Here is a 15,785-nt window from a genome sequence, read left to right on the forward strand (position 1 = left end):
AGCTACATGTTTATATAGAGAATCTCATTACATGAAACAAATTATAAGAAATGCCTTTAGTGTTTTGTATATTTTTAAAAGATACCCTAGGCCAATGCTTCTTATTTTCTCATGTAAGCACGGTAGTAGCTATTCCGGAAAACCCATTAAAAAGACTGAAGAACTTAATGATTCTGATTTTTTCGAATATGAACCTCCAACGAGAACCGTACATGCCGATAACCGTCTGACAGGGCCTGTACGGTTCTCAAGGGACACAGTGTGGAGAATGAAGAGAAAGCTAAGACTATATAACAATGTCGGTTTGTGCGTAAACCGGGAGACTGACTTGGATGATGTCTTCGACTCAGCATCGGGTTCAAGTGTCAGGTTGTGTGAAGGGGAAACACAGAGACCTGGTCCGTCGGGTATGGTACATCATCTATCTAGAACAGGTGGTGTCTGTGTTACGGCGAACGCAGCTACGGCCATGTCAAGCGTTCAAAGTCATTGAGCTTTTTTTCGTTTATCAACTATCCTTGTTGTGTTAAATTTTGTCTATATGCTACTTTCTATTTAGGGAAGAGATCTATGACAAAACTGTTGTAAGTATATTTATAGTGCTATGCAGAGGCGGACCCACTGAAGGAAAATATGGGTCAGCTGACACAGATTAAATCTCAAATACATTTGTTTTGAATTTAAACATTATAGAATCAGCGGCGCAAATGGTGTTTGTGCTGGTAGTGACACACCTTAACCCGGGTTTGAATCTTCATTCGATATTTTTGTTATAATTTTTCAAAAAATTATATATATTATGACACATGTAAAAATAAATGGTGGGTCAGCCACGGGTGCTATGCCATTTTATTAAGAGAAGAGAAGAGTGAAAGCATATTTATAACAAACATTAAATAATTAAAGTTTTTTTCGGGACCGCTTCTCTCTCTTCGACCCCTTCTCTTTTTAAGGGCATCTTCGACTCAACTCCAACTTTTACTTTAAAATAGAGTAAAGGTGGATATGAAGTAAGAAATGCTTCAACCTAACTCCATATTTCACTCCATAATAGAGTTTATTCTATTTATGGAGTAATTTATTTTTTTCTTTGTTCATTACTCCATAAAGTGAGAAATGAAGTGGGTTGGAACATTTTTACATCGAAGATGATGAAGATGATCTAAGGCGAACACTCAGACTAAGGAAACTCTGACTCCGGCAGCCGGTGGTAGACCACCGCCGGAAGTCTCCTCTCCTCTCTCCCTCGTTTTTTGTTTGCGTCGTTCTGCTCTCCCGCGCCTCTCCGATATGTGAGCATCTCTGGAGGATCTTCCAGTGGTTCGGTCTCGCTCGAGAGGGACATATCTGCAGGTCTAGTTCTTATTATGGAGCTGAAACGAGGTTATGGTCGGGTTTGAGGTGGAAAAGCGTTGACTTTTTAGGGATTAGAAGCTCGGTTTTTCAGATCTGGCGATTTCGTCGGGTTTGAAGCTTCCGAGAAGCAACAAAAGGTGGTGTTGAGTTACCTTAATCGGTTTGGTGGTGAGTGGGGTCTATTTCCTCCGACTGAGCCTCTGTGTTCACGGAGAGGCTTTGCTTCTCATCGGATTTGACCTAGGTGACGGTGGTTTATCCACGGCGTCTTGGTGTGACGGTCTACTCTTTTACGGTCTCAAGTAGGTCTGGAGGGTTCGCTTACCTCGGAGGCGCGTGCGAAGTCAAGATTTTTGCTGCGTGGTGATGTCTTGCCTCCGGTCTAGGCATGTGATTGTTCGATGAGCTAGTATCCACAGTCGTCTATGGCTGTTGTGAGACTGGTTCTTGCGACCATTCTGCTTGTTTCTCTTCTCTAATGGGCTCCTTCAATCATTCCTCTTTTCTGGCAGCGACGGTTGTTACAAGGAGTGGGCTCTGCATTTAACTGGTTCGTGTCTTCGTTTGTCACCGGAGGCTTTTTGAACAGGTTCTGGTACTCTGTCTGTCGGTTCTTGGCAGTGGCAAATGGCGTGAGCTGATGTCGTGTCCAAGTGGTATTTGGCTCGCGTGTGTTCATTGGTGACTCCATTTGAGGAGATAGCACATCTCAGTACCAATGATTTGGTCGCTTGGCCTTCTTGGTAGTGTTATCCTTAGTACTTGTGTGCAGGTTTTAAGCTGTTTGATTGTGGTGGTGGTTGCTCTCTCGATCCGTCTTTGTGTCCTGTTTCTGGTATTAAATTGGTTTCAACTTGTTTGGCCCGAAAGTCAGGTATGAATGTTATATCCAGTCTGCACTTAAAGAGATTACGGTTGTGTCGGCTAGGAAGAAAGTAGGATGCGTGAGCTCTCCTACCGAATTAACTTGGTGCGATAGCGATGATGAAGTTGCGTCTTTAACTTAGATGTGTGGCCGATGAATCAAAACTACTAAACCTATGGTTATACTGTCTTTTGCTTAATTTTTAGTTTGATTGTAACCTTAAGATGTTAATAAAAATTTCAATTTAAAAAAAAAGAAAAAAAAAAGTGAAAGCATATTTGGCTCAGATCTTTGAACAAGGGGAGAAAGAAAGAAAAGATAATTCCTCAAAAGAAGAAAGAAAAAGAAAAGAAACGTTGGCTGCAGTTAGACGCGCTACGCGCTAATGTGTAAAAGGAAAAGTACAAAAGAGCCCCTGCCGCTTAAAGATAGGTATAAAAAACCCATCGAACACCTGGACGCTCCTCCTCCGAATCATCATCTTCTTCTTCTTCTTTCAAACCCTAACTTATTACGTTTTGGTTTCTTTAGATCTTCAGGTTCATTAGTATCGAATCATCCGTCGATTCCAGCCATGTCTGCCGTATATTGCGGAAGTAAGAGATCCTACTTCGAAGATATTCCCTCTCCTCCCTCTTCAAAGAGGTTCCGATGTTACTCGCCTTCGGATTCTCCAATCTGGTCCTCTCCGCCGTCCTCATCGCTCGATCAGCTTCGCACTGCGTTTCCTCACCTTGAACTGACGGTAGTTCTTGTTCTTCTATGTAGGACTTATTCGAGCTATTCAGATCTGGGGAGATTTAATTTAATTTGATTCCAATGTTCTTTTGTTTCGCCAGGTTCTTGTGAAGGCACTAGAAGAACATGGGAATGATTTATGTGCTGCCACGAGAAGCTTACATTCGGAGGAGAAGAAAGCTGAAGAATTGGCCAATATGGAGTCTCATGCCGTTGCTGGTGGAACGTTTACGGCCGATTCAGACAATCACCCGGCGAGTGGTGATGACTGGGTCGGATTGTTGATCAGGGAAGTGACACAATCTACTGGTATAGATGATGCAAAAGTCCGTGCAGCGAAAGTCCTGCAGTCTTTAGAGCAGACGTTAAGCTCACGTGCTCGCGAGGAAGCCGGGAAAATATTCCAAGAGGTAAATCTTTTAGTAGGCTACATTATACTGCTCGCTACCTTCATTGGGTAAAAAGTTGCTGGTTTAGAACAAAAGAACCTAACTTTAAAGGAAAATTGTATTCCATCTTCAATCGGGAAAAATTATCAGAACAAGTAAACTATTACTAGGATTGTCAAATTAATACAATCTTCTTGAATTGCAGGAGAAAGTGGCTGTGCAGCAACAAGTGGAGGACTTGATGAAAGACAACACAGTGCTGAAACGTGCTGTTGCTATCCAGCATGAGCGCCAGAAGGCATTTGAAGATGCGAATCAGCAGCTAGAACTTTTGAAGCAAGTGATTCCTCAGTACCAGGAAAAGATCAGAAATCTGGAGGTAAGCCTTACAACACTTCTTTTTCCTGATATTTGAGTGGAGATAATATAATTGAGGGTCCGTGAATTTAAGAATGTGTTTTTTTTTTGGGTTTGAGAATATTGAAGCATGTCGCAGCAATCTGACATGGTTACATAAAAACTAGACGTTCTCTAATCTTTATGCTCCATAGATAAAAGATGCTAAACAATGAGGGTTTAAAATGCAGATGAACAACTACGCATTGAACTTGCGTCTGCAGCAAGCGGAACAGGGAAACTCTATGCTGGAAAGATTCAATCCCGATGTCTATTAAAAGCTGAAACAAGGGGAGGTTAGGAGGAGAAGGCAATCATAACAAAAGAACGCAAGTAGAGAAGAGATTAAAGTAGAAAACAGAAATGCATTTGCATCGTATTGGCTATTCTTTTCCTTTAAATCTCAAAGCGCATGAATTGGGAATGTTTTGTGTTTCGGGCAATAGGGGGTAAACATTGTTCTGGAGCAACAAATATACTATAGACAGTAAATGATGATGAAAAGTATTACAGTGAAAACTTTATAAATTAATTTTTTTGGGATTTTGATTTGTTATTAATTTATTTATTAATTTACCAAAATTTTCCTTTCTTAGATTTATATATCTTAAAGTATGTTCATTTTCAACTTAATAAGATATTCATATGTGCTTACTTAATAAATCAGATTTGTTACAACTGTGAAAAAAACCTGTTATGGATGAATCTACTTAGACGACTTTTGTTAAATAGAGGACCGTATCAATAGGTAGCTCCATTATATATATCATACGAATCACATGCAAGTGGTGGCATGCCATAGACGACATTTATGAGCAGTAGAAGACTCTGAAGGGACCTATATACAAAGAATACAAATGAAAATACATACAAGCACAGATACATATCACAAACAACTTGCAAAGAAGCACGACCGATCAGTAGTCAGTACAGACCTTAGCAGCAAGATCATCAGAACCAGAGGATAGGTATGGTTGGTCCGTACCAGTAAAGTAGTCTACACAGTTGACCCCTTTCAATGTGCATCCAACGTAACATTTGGATCTGGAGAACCAAGATTCCATATCTAGATAAGAAAAGATGTAGTAACAGGAGAGGGTTTAGCTTCTCATACGGGGAATTAACAAACAAAATGTGTCTCAAGAGTCAGAAGAAGACGAATCTCTCACTTAGATGGTACGGTCAAGGGATGAACTAGCAAAAGTATTGGTGTCTTTGGGATTGAAAGTCACTTGCATAACATAATCGAAAATCTGAGTGTATATCCAAACCCTTCTCCCAGTCCCAAAACTTGATGAGCATATCATCAGATGATGATAAGACATAGGGAAGGGTGGGATGAACAGAAACACACCTAATGTAATCAGGGTTTCCTTATACCAAAAAAAAAATTAGGAATGAAACAAGGCAATGGAGCAACATTAAAGCAATAACTGCAGAAAGAAAAATGAATCAGAGTCTAATTGGGTTTTCCATATAACTGAGAATGCAACCAAAACGTATTCCAAATAGCTCAAATTTCCAAGTCACTAACTAGGATTACAGGCAGAGTTGGTGCACTGATTGATATGATCAGTATCATCAATAGTGGTCCAACACGGTTTTCTAGCTGAACTTGTTTACCAATTATAATCCATCTCAGTACATAAATGGCAACTGTTAAGAGTTTTTTCTTTGTTGGAAGTAGGCTCTACGAGTCGCCCTCATGAGTGATCTTCATCAACTGTTCAGACACCAACCATCAAACCCCTGCATAGCCAACCACAAATAGAGAGTCATTTGGACTATACGTAAACAAACATGCTGTCGATTTAAAATGAAAGAGTGATGAACATACTTGAATGGAAACGATCCATAGGAATCTCACGCTGTTCGCGTTTAATGCAGAGGTACTCAGCTAGCAGTGCCATGACAGCAAGCCCCGTGCCATTAACAACCCACCAAGCCATAGACGAAGGCCATCCTCCATACAGGATGCAGAAGAAGAGATGTATGATATAGAGAGTTGCAGAGAAATCAAGGCATTTCCGTGCTCGTTCCACCAAAAATATCATGTACACAGCCCTGCCAGTTTACCAATCAATCTTCACGACACTTTTGAAATGTAAAAGTTAAAAAAAAAAAAAAAGGAAGATTGAGGATCTAACCCAGCGAGTGAAGCGCACAAGAAAGAAGCAATGACGCACCAACCAGTGAGGGTAGAAGTAGTGAGAGTAGCGTAATCGAAAAAGTAGACAAGACTAAGGCGAGGGACACGAAGGCCTAGGAAGAGGATCATGAAGACTCCAAGAGAGAGATAGAAGGAGCATTGAAGGCAGATAATCTGACCAACAATAAGCCATGGGTCCCATACAGCTGTGCCATAGAACATGGCTGGCTAATGAATCTCCCTAAAACTGTAATCAAATGTATACAAGCAATTAATCTAAGATCGTCGAAAGCCTAATTTCCACTATGTTCGTCCACGATCGAATGCATAACCCCGAAAACGCACCTACGATCAAGAAAAGGTATGTATGTACCACTCGGGTTCAAGGGAAGATCAAACCGGATTCGCTGAGTCGGAGAGATGCACCAACGCCCGGATCGGGAGGACACAGGCACTTCCTCTAATACGAAACGATTTTGCAGAGAGTCAACAAAGACACCTAATAAATTACAAACAATTGAACAGTAACGACCGCATAGCGCAGTGGATTAGCGCGTTTGACTTCGGATCAAAAGGTCGTGGGTTCGACTCCCACTGTGGTCGATTATCTTTTTAAAAATGCGTTTCGTACTGTTTTGTGGCAATGGTCGTGTTGTTTTTCTTTGCATTTTTTGTTGTTGTTGTTGTGTTATTATGGCAACCGAAAAAGAAGAATCCAATTTATTCATTTTTTTTTTGGCTCAAACATCAATTTTTCATTAACCAAATGATTCTAATACAATCAGATTGTGACCACAATGCCTCAGAAGAGGCTTTAACCACAATGTGACATAAGGATGAGGATACAAGTATCACCTAGAAACACTCATTTGGTTCCTACGCTACCAATTCACAACATCCAGTCACTTTAACCACATAATTAAACCCCATGGTTACAGAAGACAAGACCTAAACCGATCCTAAAGGAGACATACACAAGACATCTTTATGGAGCTAGCAGTGATCGCCTAAAGATCAGAATGAGATGCTTGGATCGCCTGACACAACACTGAAGTGCGTATTGTCCGAATGCCTACTTCACACCGGGGTCTACGTCTCCGAACCTTACACCAAAAGGCGGAGCAAAAGCTGTACATACATGGAAAAAACCAGACCCTAGACTAGCCGGATCATACACTTCATCACCAAGCTATGGTCACCAAGGATAAGATTTCAGTGCTTGTCCCAATAGCCACTACATCCAAGGGAGCTTTACCAGCAGAAGCATAAGGCCATTGGTGTTCCTTGCTACGAGCCTCTGCCGCCAGCGGACAAACGGTCCGAAAGAAAACACCGAAAGGTCACTAGGGGTGAAGACAATGAACCTCCAGCTAGTCATAACCACTCGGTTTCTCATGACAGTTCCATCTGTTGGCTTCTTATAATGGGAATCGGGTTCGTGACCAGCAGAATCCTCGCCAAAGGGGCGCGACACCGATGTGGATCAAACCACCGTAATTCTTTGCCTCCCGTCGTGACCAAGCCGAATATTAGTCCGGACTGAAAGACGGTTTGTGATGATAGAAAAACGCAATCAGGATTTTGAATGGGGCTTCATGGAAGCCGAGACTTGCCGTGAGCCCACTAGTCATCATTCGTCACACCTTTCCTCTGCCCGTCTCACGGACTCACGAGGAGAAACAGTCGCGCTGGAGGAGATCTCTACCCCTCTTTACGCGCCATCATCGGCTAGATCTACACCAAGATCTTAAAAAGACAAAACTAGCTCTGGTCAGATCTACAAACCTAAAAGCCGACTCTCCTGACCTCAGCCTCACCAACATCTCGCCGCCACTCCAAACAGGTTCTCCGACTCCGACCAGCACCACGCCGCTCCGGAGGGCCCGACCTCTTCAGAGTCACTTGCATATCGATCCGGTTTGGAACTGAAAGAGAGGAGAGCAAAATCAAAAACCAGGAAGGGAAGAAGGGGAGACTCCGGCAACGCCGAGCGGCGGCCGGAGCTAACTAGGGTTTCGCTCTTTTTGGGTTCTCTCTCTCACACTCTTTTTTTACAACCCCAATTTATTCATTCTATATAGTAGCGGTTCCACGCAGAAACTATGGAAGCAGAAGCTTTAGTTAAATATATAATATTATCGGCCAATAATTTTCAATGTTTCTAGTAGTTCAGTTAGTTAAAGATTGTTGTGATTATGTTGAAGGTATTTGCTTCGGATATAAGTGCTTGGTAGTGCATTAACCAATTGAAATAGAATACAAATGTTTCCTTCGAAACAAAAAGCAACAACAACACAATGGTACAAAAGAAAAAAAAAAGATGAACTGGAGCATTAGACAACAGCAAAACTCAACCCTTGGATTACAAAGTTTATCATCGAGCACACAAAAATCCCCAGAAAACAAACCTTACAACACTAAATTCACACATGACTCAAATAAAAAGCCTCAAGTCACTATCTCGAGAATTGCCTCTCTCATGAGTTAATAAGAGGCATGGATTACTACTATATGGGCAAGAGATCTTCTTTGTAACTTGATCCAGGCGATATCTCCAAAAAATCTTCAACATCCCCATGTTAGTTTCCTTTTCTGCTGATGCTACCTCGCTGTTGATGGTAAATGTTTATTAATTTCAAGGTTAAACACTCTTAACTAAGACCACAAATGTTTCATTAAGTTTGAGCAAGACCTGTGTATATAAGTGTGGTACCGGCAATCTTGAGGTTTTTCCTCAGTGTCTTTTGAGGTCACAGTTCATGATGCAATCCTCAAACATATGAGTTGTCTTTGGTTTTGGCCCATGAGAAATGATACATGTATATCCTCAGAGAGGGCCATCTCGTGTGTAACGAACGAGCAAGAATAAACCTGGCTAAAGATGATATTCATAAGAAATGAGCTTGATCTGCTCAGGGAGTTATGTTCCTCAGCAACAACTGTATCCTAGGCATCAGCGACTGAATTACAAGGACGAGGTTGAATGTTTACCACACCAGACAGTGAACTGGGCACAACATAGTTCTTAGGCAAGGAATTGGACTTAAGACAAGGATTAGGCTTGATTTTAAGGGCAAGGATGATGTAGTCCTTTCTGAAGAAATCATCAGTTTGACCTTCTCCTTGAAAGCTGGAGCTTAGAAGTGAGAGGCCAACTTTTGTCAGAAAATCACCTGTTACGAAATCTGGGAGATGAAGGGGCAGCTGGAGACCTGGGGCTGAAGACACCACCAAAGAATGAAAAATCAAGGGGAGAAGTAGGCTCTTTCCCTGCTGCATCAGCAGCATCAAGTCAAAAAAAGAAGCTAGGGATGCTAAAGAGCGGGCCAATGCTGCTAATGTGTTTGAGATCAACTATTCACTCAACGTATTTGTGGAGTCTGAATTAGCCTCAGACATTCCAATTACGGTAAAACCTCTATAAATTAATAACGTTGAAACTTTGAAATTTTATTAATTCTTATAGCATACAAGCTACCTTCGTTTGGAATCCATTCATAAGCATCTCCGGCTTTATAATAGTATTTTTCATAATCAAAGTGTATGTTTGTGAAAGAACTCGTCGTCTTATGTAAAAATCAATATGATTAACACTCAAGTTAGATGAAGCTGCACGGTTTAACCATAAAAATTTACCAAGTTATACATTTTTACCAATATAGTTATATCAAGTTATAAATTTTAGTTAGTACAATTTTACCTAGTTACACAGTGTTATTTAATTGTACAATATAGTTTTACCAAATTATACAGTTGTACGGTTATAGCTATACATAATTATACATAGTTATACCATTTTGTTCATACCAGGTTTTATTACTTTTTTTTAGTTTTTTTTAAATCAAAATACTAATTTGATACATTTTTTATGATTATACCAGTGTTTGATTATCCAAATAGATCGAGACCCATTGTTCTCAATGCTCAATTAGTTAATTATGTACACGAATTTGAAGTTAAAGTTATTAATTTTTCACGAATGAATTAATGGAAAAGATAAATGTCAAATTAAATGGAGTTTGAACAAATCTGGGTTGAAGATCTACATTAGGGAGAAAAATGAAGAAAATAAGAAACTTTAGATTTATTGTATGTAAATTTTAGATTTATTGTATATTAAATTTATAAATTAATAAAGTACTTTTAGTTATGAAAATAGATAATAATATAACATTATATATATATATATATTTAATATGTACAGTATTTTGGATCGTTTTAATCCACTTTTACCATTCAAACATATATTTAGATCGATAGATCCACTTTAACCACACTTGTACCGTTAAATCTGCTTGATCTACTCTTGTTCTACTCGATCCGCTTGATCTACTTTTGTTCTATTCTATCCGTTTGATCCAAGTTTGACTCATGTATTTGTTATAATTTACTCTCTCTTTCTCCCATTTTTATTTTTATTTTTTTCTTATTTTTTCTTTTTTATTTTCTTCTCATTTACTCCACATTTTTCAATGAGACTAGATTTTTTTCTTGTATACTTTTTAATTGAAACACTGATTGATAGGTTTCAAATCAAGAGCGACAATAGTTTACTTGCAATGGAAATCAATTACACTAGCATTCATTCAACCATGACTTGAATTCAGAATCTGGAAAGTCATGGAACCTAGCGGTGGGCACAGATCACATACTAATGTAAATTTTAGTATCTGCAGTTTGCTTTGTAGTTTACGGAAATCTGATTTTCCGATTTGTTTTGATTCGAAAAAATACGGATATCCAGATAATTAACAATCGGATAGTTACAAATATTTCGTCCACTTTGTTCAATACAAGTAAATCTAAAAAACTATACAAGTTTATTTTTAAAATATCTTTATATAATATTAAACAAATGGTGAACCTATATGTTCCATAAATTTAAATTTTTTTCTTTTTTTATAAAATATAACATTTTATAAAATTGTAACGTTTATAAAGATTTTATATTTCTTTTTTTTTGTCAACATATTTCTTTCTTAATTTAATATTTTTATAAGTAATTTTATAAATGAAATTATTAAAATTATATGTTAAAATAATAATTATATAAAATTATACATTTACAACTCTCTATTTAATTGTAAATATATTTATATTGTATAAAATCAGAGTGGAGAGGATATCTGACCCTAACTTTTTTAGTATTTGTGATTTGATTTTTTTTAACTGATATTTTGATTTTTAATATTTTTTTGCTTCAAAAACTTAGTAAAACCCATATTTTCCTGATCGGATCAAAATGAATAACGAATCAAATCAAATTTAACGGATAAAATGTCCAGAACAACAAATCCAAGAAGAAAAACTTCCCAATTAATGACATTGCACAATTTTATTTACCTACAGTTTCAGATCAGAGACCAACAACCCTCTCTCCGTCATCAGTCTTGTGTATATGGGGAAGTCCTCAAACTAAATCTCCAGAGATGGTAAAAAATCTTTCATTGGTTTGCTTCCACATATAGTGTTATTCATCATCATCAACATCATCAACATCATATTTTTTTCGCAGAGGAAAAAAAAATGCCAAACCCAGTGCAGCAATCGGTGTATGGTTACCTGTCAAAGATAAAAAGAGAGGCAGGAAAGCTGCAGTCGTCGTCGTCCAAATCATTGTCATCATCCAAGAAGTGGGTGCTTAGCTATAAGCTCCACAAAAAGCTCTCCTCCTTAACGAATGTACGACGTCCCAGCAAGACCAGCAGATTCAACGACGACCACCCCCAGGATCCCGGTCAGGCCGCCACCTTGTCCGATATCGACCGTTTTCTCGAGGAAAACTTCAAATCCCTCTGCATCAGAGATGGCGGCGAAGAGGGGGAGGAGGACCACCGTCGGAGGATGAGCAAAAAGAAGGAGAAAAGGGATCAGTCCTCGGATGACTCATCCGACACTGATGAAGACGACTACTATCGTCACAGATTCCAGAGGACATGGGAACCTGCGGTCTACGACTCCCCCAAACTGCCAGATCCGCGGAGGAGAACAGGGAGACTATCTCCACCACCTGGATCATCGGAAGGTACGCCCAGCATGTACACAACGCCGGAGGAGGAGAGACGGTCGTTGAGGTCCCACTCATCGAGCTTGGTGCTGCCTGAGAACTGCATCGCGGTGCTGAGATGCACAGAAGAGCCTCAGGAGGATTTCAGGAGGTCGATGGTGGAGATGATGGAGTCCAAGCTAGGAGGGGGCGAGGTGGACTGGGACTTGATGGAAGAGCTACTCTTCTGCTATCTCGATCTCAACCACAAGAAATCACACAAGTTCATACTCAGCGCATTCGTCGATCTCATCATCTCTCTCCGTGTCAAGGAGAAGAGGGTCACCAGGAAAAGCCTTGAGATGTCGCTCAGTACTCGCGCCGCCAGGGACAGGTTTAGTAAGAGGAGCTATGCCTCTCGAAACTAGCTTGTACAACTTCCCTTTTTTTCTTCATCTTTACATCAAACCATTTTAATTTATTTTAACATTCATGTCTTTCTTCTCAGCCTTTAAAGTCAATGCTTGCATGTATCCAATGAACTTGTTATATTCTTCTGTGCTAAGCTTTTCTTTGACCTAGAGTTAAGATCACTAGCTGCACTGCATGACTTCCAAATATCTTCACACACTAAAAGAGAAACACGTGAGGGTTGTGGGATTTGATGCAGATGTATCTGCTAGTCTGCTTCCTTGTTATCACTGGAAACTTCCGCTATTTCTGCTTCTCACAGTTGTCACATTCTAGATCAACTATTTCATATCTCCTCGTCACTTAGTTCCATTAGTTCTCTCTTCCTTGAAGAACAAGCCTGCATAACTTGTCCCATTGGCCTTCTTCGGCCCTCTTTTCTCATCCACATCTTTCTTGTCATCCTCATCTTCGCTATACTCACTCTCATAATCATCGTACTCCTCCTCTTCCACCTCCATACCTTCTTCTGCGTTTGCACCCTCATTTGAAACCAATCCCCTTGTCCCAGCCCTGGTTCTTTTCAAGACTTTGACCTTCAGTGATGTCTTTTTGTCACACCCGATCCGTGAGTCGCACATGCAGTAGCAAGTCAAGTTTTACTTACCCTGTGAGGGTGCTTAGAGTTTAATATTCCATTTCAGTTGGAAAATGAAGTCAGATGTTTGGAGTAGTATAAGCGATCAAGGGGTGGTAACTCATATTACCGGAGGAAACTTTGCACAGAGTTCCATTACTATTAATGGGTGGCTCCGCGATTTCTTATGGGCACAAGCATCTCAGGTAATTTACCCATTACCAGTGCTGACCCACTTTTAACTTCCTCAGTCGCTTCTCTCACTGCATCGCTTGTTTCCTTCACCCCTGCTCCCGTGTCACTGATGGTTTTTGATGCAGCCGTTATGGCTCCACCTTCATCCATGAAGCTAACCTTCTGAGAGAACCACACGTTGTTCGAAAATGAATCCGCTAGGAGAACCCAATAGTTTTCCTCCTTGTGGAACGGCAAGTAGGGTGCGTGTGGAAGAGCGCCTACGATCCCATTGGGTCGTTTCAGAGTGACCCAAGCTTGAAGGGTAACAATGTCACCCTCTTGGATACCCTCTTCGCTTTCTGTCTCACATGTTATATGTCTATTGTCAGAGACGGCATCATCTCTAGTACCTTCTTAGTTCTCAATGTCCTCAACATCAGTTGCTACCTGGGTTAGCAATTCAGAACGGTCCGCCAAGCTCATTTCTTAAAGCTCTTGGAATGATTTAACCTTCTGAAAATTGGACAAACAACTACACGCTTAACAAGACGAAAATATGACTGCACTTGACAAATTTGATAGTATTAATATACCTTCCGTGCTATCTTCTTAACGACCGTGTCACTGAAATGAGGGAGCCGCAAGAAAGGCGCAATTCCTTCTGAGGAGACTCCAGAAGACTTCCTTGCACTAAGGGGAACAACCTGTGATGTTCAAATTTTAGTTAATCTTCCACAACAGCAACCTTAAGCCACTTCTTGACTTTCCATAAGAAGTAAATCTAGTGGGGAAATGAATATTCTAGAACACGTCTGAAATCACCTTGCAGTGCTGGAGACAACATCGCTGATTCACGAGTTAACTAGGCCTGTCTCAACTGCTCCGTCTGTACACATAAATAAAAAAAAAAGTTAGTATTTCCGTTAATCAATGTTAGCGTTACAGTTGGCTAATTTAAAATATCACCTCCACTATGGCAGGATGCTGCTTCCAAAACTTGGCTTGCTCTTGCTTCATGTTCTTCAGGTCCAAATTTAGCTCACTCCTAACAGACATAAAGAGCTTCTGCAGAGGTTCATCATCAGTTCTACGAACTGGAATCTCCATGTACTCAGCTGCCTTGGTAAAAAACTTCCATAACTTTGCTGAACAACCAAGATTAATTATAGAACATGTTAAAAAAACAAAGCCTATTTTCATGCACCTATTAGCATCACTCTGAAAGTGTGTATGAGTGAATATACCTTGGGGCCAAAGAGGGATTCATTAGATAATAATATGCAGAAAGAGTAGTTCCCGGTTGATGACCTCGAGAGATAAATAACAGCAATCACAAGGGGCAAACACCAACTATCCACAGAAATAGTATGCCACCGGATGCTCCATCTATGTCAAGGAGAAATCGAGGAAGAGCAATGCCCATTTGAAAGCCCTGTGTCACATTATAATATTTAAGTAACAATAGACTTGACGATGGTGGGAGCCCAAGTCGCAAAAAAAATGCTACATATTTATACCTGTCTGCCATCTGGATGACCATACTTGTCAAAGTTTTCACGGGATAATGGATCAGTCAAAGCTTGGTATGCTTTAGAAATGGACTCCACAAAATATTTGTTGGCCTCTGCGGAGTTCAGATACATAAAATAAAATAGTGTCAACAGCTGCAACCGTAATAATTAAAAGGGAAGAAGTATGAAAGAGAAGACAAGAAAGCATTTCGACCTGGATCAGGGTTTTTGTCAGGATGGTATTGAATAGACAGCCTTCTATATGCTTTCTTGATATCGGAATCTGAAACTCCAGGTTCCAATCCATGTATACTAAATGGGTCCAAAACTTGAGTCTGTACTACCATCCAGTAAAAGTAAATAAGCAAGTAGAATTTGGTAATAGAAAATTCTCGAGGACATGCAATCAGATGAAGATGGAGAATGAATATTTACCTCATGGCTCATGCTCTTAGTGTGTAATAAATCAAGAAAATCATCACAATCCACAGGAGCACGAGTGTCAAGTTGCTCCATGTAGAGAATATTAACAAGTCAAGAGATCTTGAGAGAAAATATTAACAAGTCAAGAGGTTTCGAAACACAGAGAATCGATATTGAGATTACCTTTTTGAATAAGGATCCTTTATACTTGCCAGAGCGGTCACACTAGAGACACTGACAGTGAATGGTCCTTTGTTTCTTGGAGACAGTACGTCTCAACTTGACCATGGTATAAGGGACCAACGGATAGCTATTATGGTCAAAATGACAATGGGAAACAATGCGCTGTTCTCTTCTGAGGCCCCCCATCTTTAATACGAGAGTCCTAATTGAGCAGTTCTGTTATAATAGCTACAGGAATCCAAGGAGACAAAAAAAAATACATGTCCTGCTAGTACGTATATCAGGGCTGGATCTGAGGGTAAGACAATAAATTGAAAATTTGTTCTATTGTTATTGTTTCATGAATAACAAAAAAAAAAAAAATACGATTAAGCGTGTTTATATATTTACAGATTCCATATATTTTAAAAATTTATCAACTTTTAAAATTTACATAGATCAATCTCTCAATAAGAGTAGCTTTTGGTTTTTGTATTTTAGTTTACAAAACTTTTGGTATTTCACTTTTCACTTGTTGTAAATTTTCAGTTATACAAAAACTAGTTATTTATTTGAGCATAATAT

At 39.6% G+C, this 15,785-nt stretch overlaps 3 protein-coding genes and 1 non-coding gene across 5 annotated transcripts; 3 read left to right on the forward strand and 1 right to left on the reverse strand.

Moving 5' to 3' along the window:
• The first annotated feature begins 1,085 nt into the window (after window positions 1-1,085).
• On the forward strand, window positions 1,086-4,287 carry LOC106390472. The gene is made up of 5 exons (XM_048756186.1): window positions 1,086-2,653; window positions 2,753-2,966; window positions 3,061-3,369; window positions 3,554-3,727; window positions 3,936-4,287. Exons 1-5 carry the CDS (start codon window positions 2,607-2,609, stop codon window positions 4,020-4,022), a joined length of 831 nt encoding a protein of 276 aa, XP_048612143.1. The 5' UTR covers window positions 1,086-2,606; the 3' UTR covers window positions 4,023-4,287.
• Window positions 4,288-5,196: 909 nt separating this feature from the next.
• LOC106390463 (protein SYS1 homolog) lies at window positions 5,197-6,387 on the reverse strand. 2 transcript variants are annotated; one of them, XM_048756189.1, is made up of 4 exons: window positions 6,239-6,387; window positions 5,892-6,140; window positions 5,582-5,808; window positions 5,197-5,493 (listed from the first exon to the last, which is right to left on the reverse strand). In XM_048756189.1, exons 2-4 carry the CDS (start codon window positions 6,113-6,115, stop codon window positions 5,486-5,488), a joined length of 459 nt encoding a protein of 152 aa, XP_048612146.1. In that variant the 5' UTR covers window positions 6,116-6,140; window positions 6,239-6,387; the 3' UTR covers window positions 5,197-5,485. The 2 variants fall into 2 exon arrangements, with proteins under 2 accessions (XP_048612146.1, XP_048612153.1); XM_048756196.1 differs by having other exon boundaries at window positions 6,267-6,374.
• A 35-nt stretch (window positions 6,388-6,422) lies between these two features.
• Window positions 6,423-6,496, forward strand: TRNAR-UCG. The gene has a single exon. It is a non-coding gene; the product is annotated as a tRNA-Arg (tRNA).
• Window positions 6,497-10,987: 4,491 nt separating this feature from the next.
• Window positions 10,988-12,460, forward strand: LOC106418677 (transcription repressor OFP14). The gene is made up of 2 exons (XM_013859425.3): window positions 10,988-11,325; window positions 11,409-12,460. The coding sequence occupies exon 2, from the start codon at window positions 11,420-11,422 to the stop codon at window positions 12,305-12,307; it is 888 nt and encodes a 295-aa protein (XP_013714879.1). The 5' UTR covers window positions 10,988-11,325; window positions 11,409-11,419; the 3' UTR covers window positions 12,308-12,460.
• Window positions 12,461-15,785: the final 3,325 nt, after the last annotated feature.

This window comes from Brassica napus, chromosome A2 (assembly GCF_020379485.1).
Source record: "Brassica napus cultivar Da-Ae chromosome A2, Da-Ae, whole genome shotgun sequence".
In the NCBI taxonomy this organism is placed as follows: Eukaryota; Viridiplantae; Streptophyta; class Magnoliopsida; order Brassicales; family Brassicaceae; genus Brassica; species Brassica napus.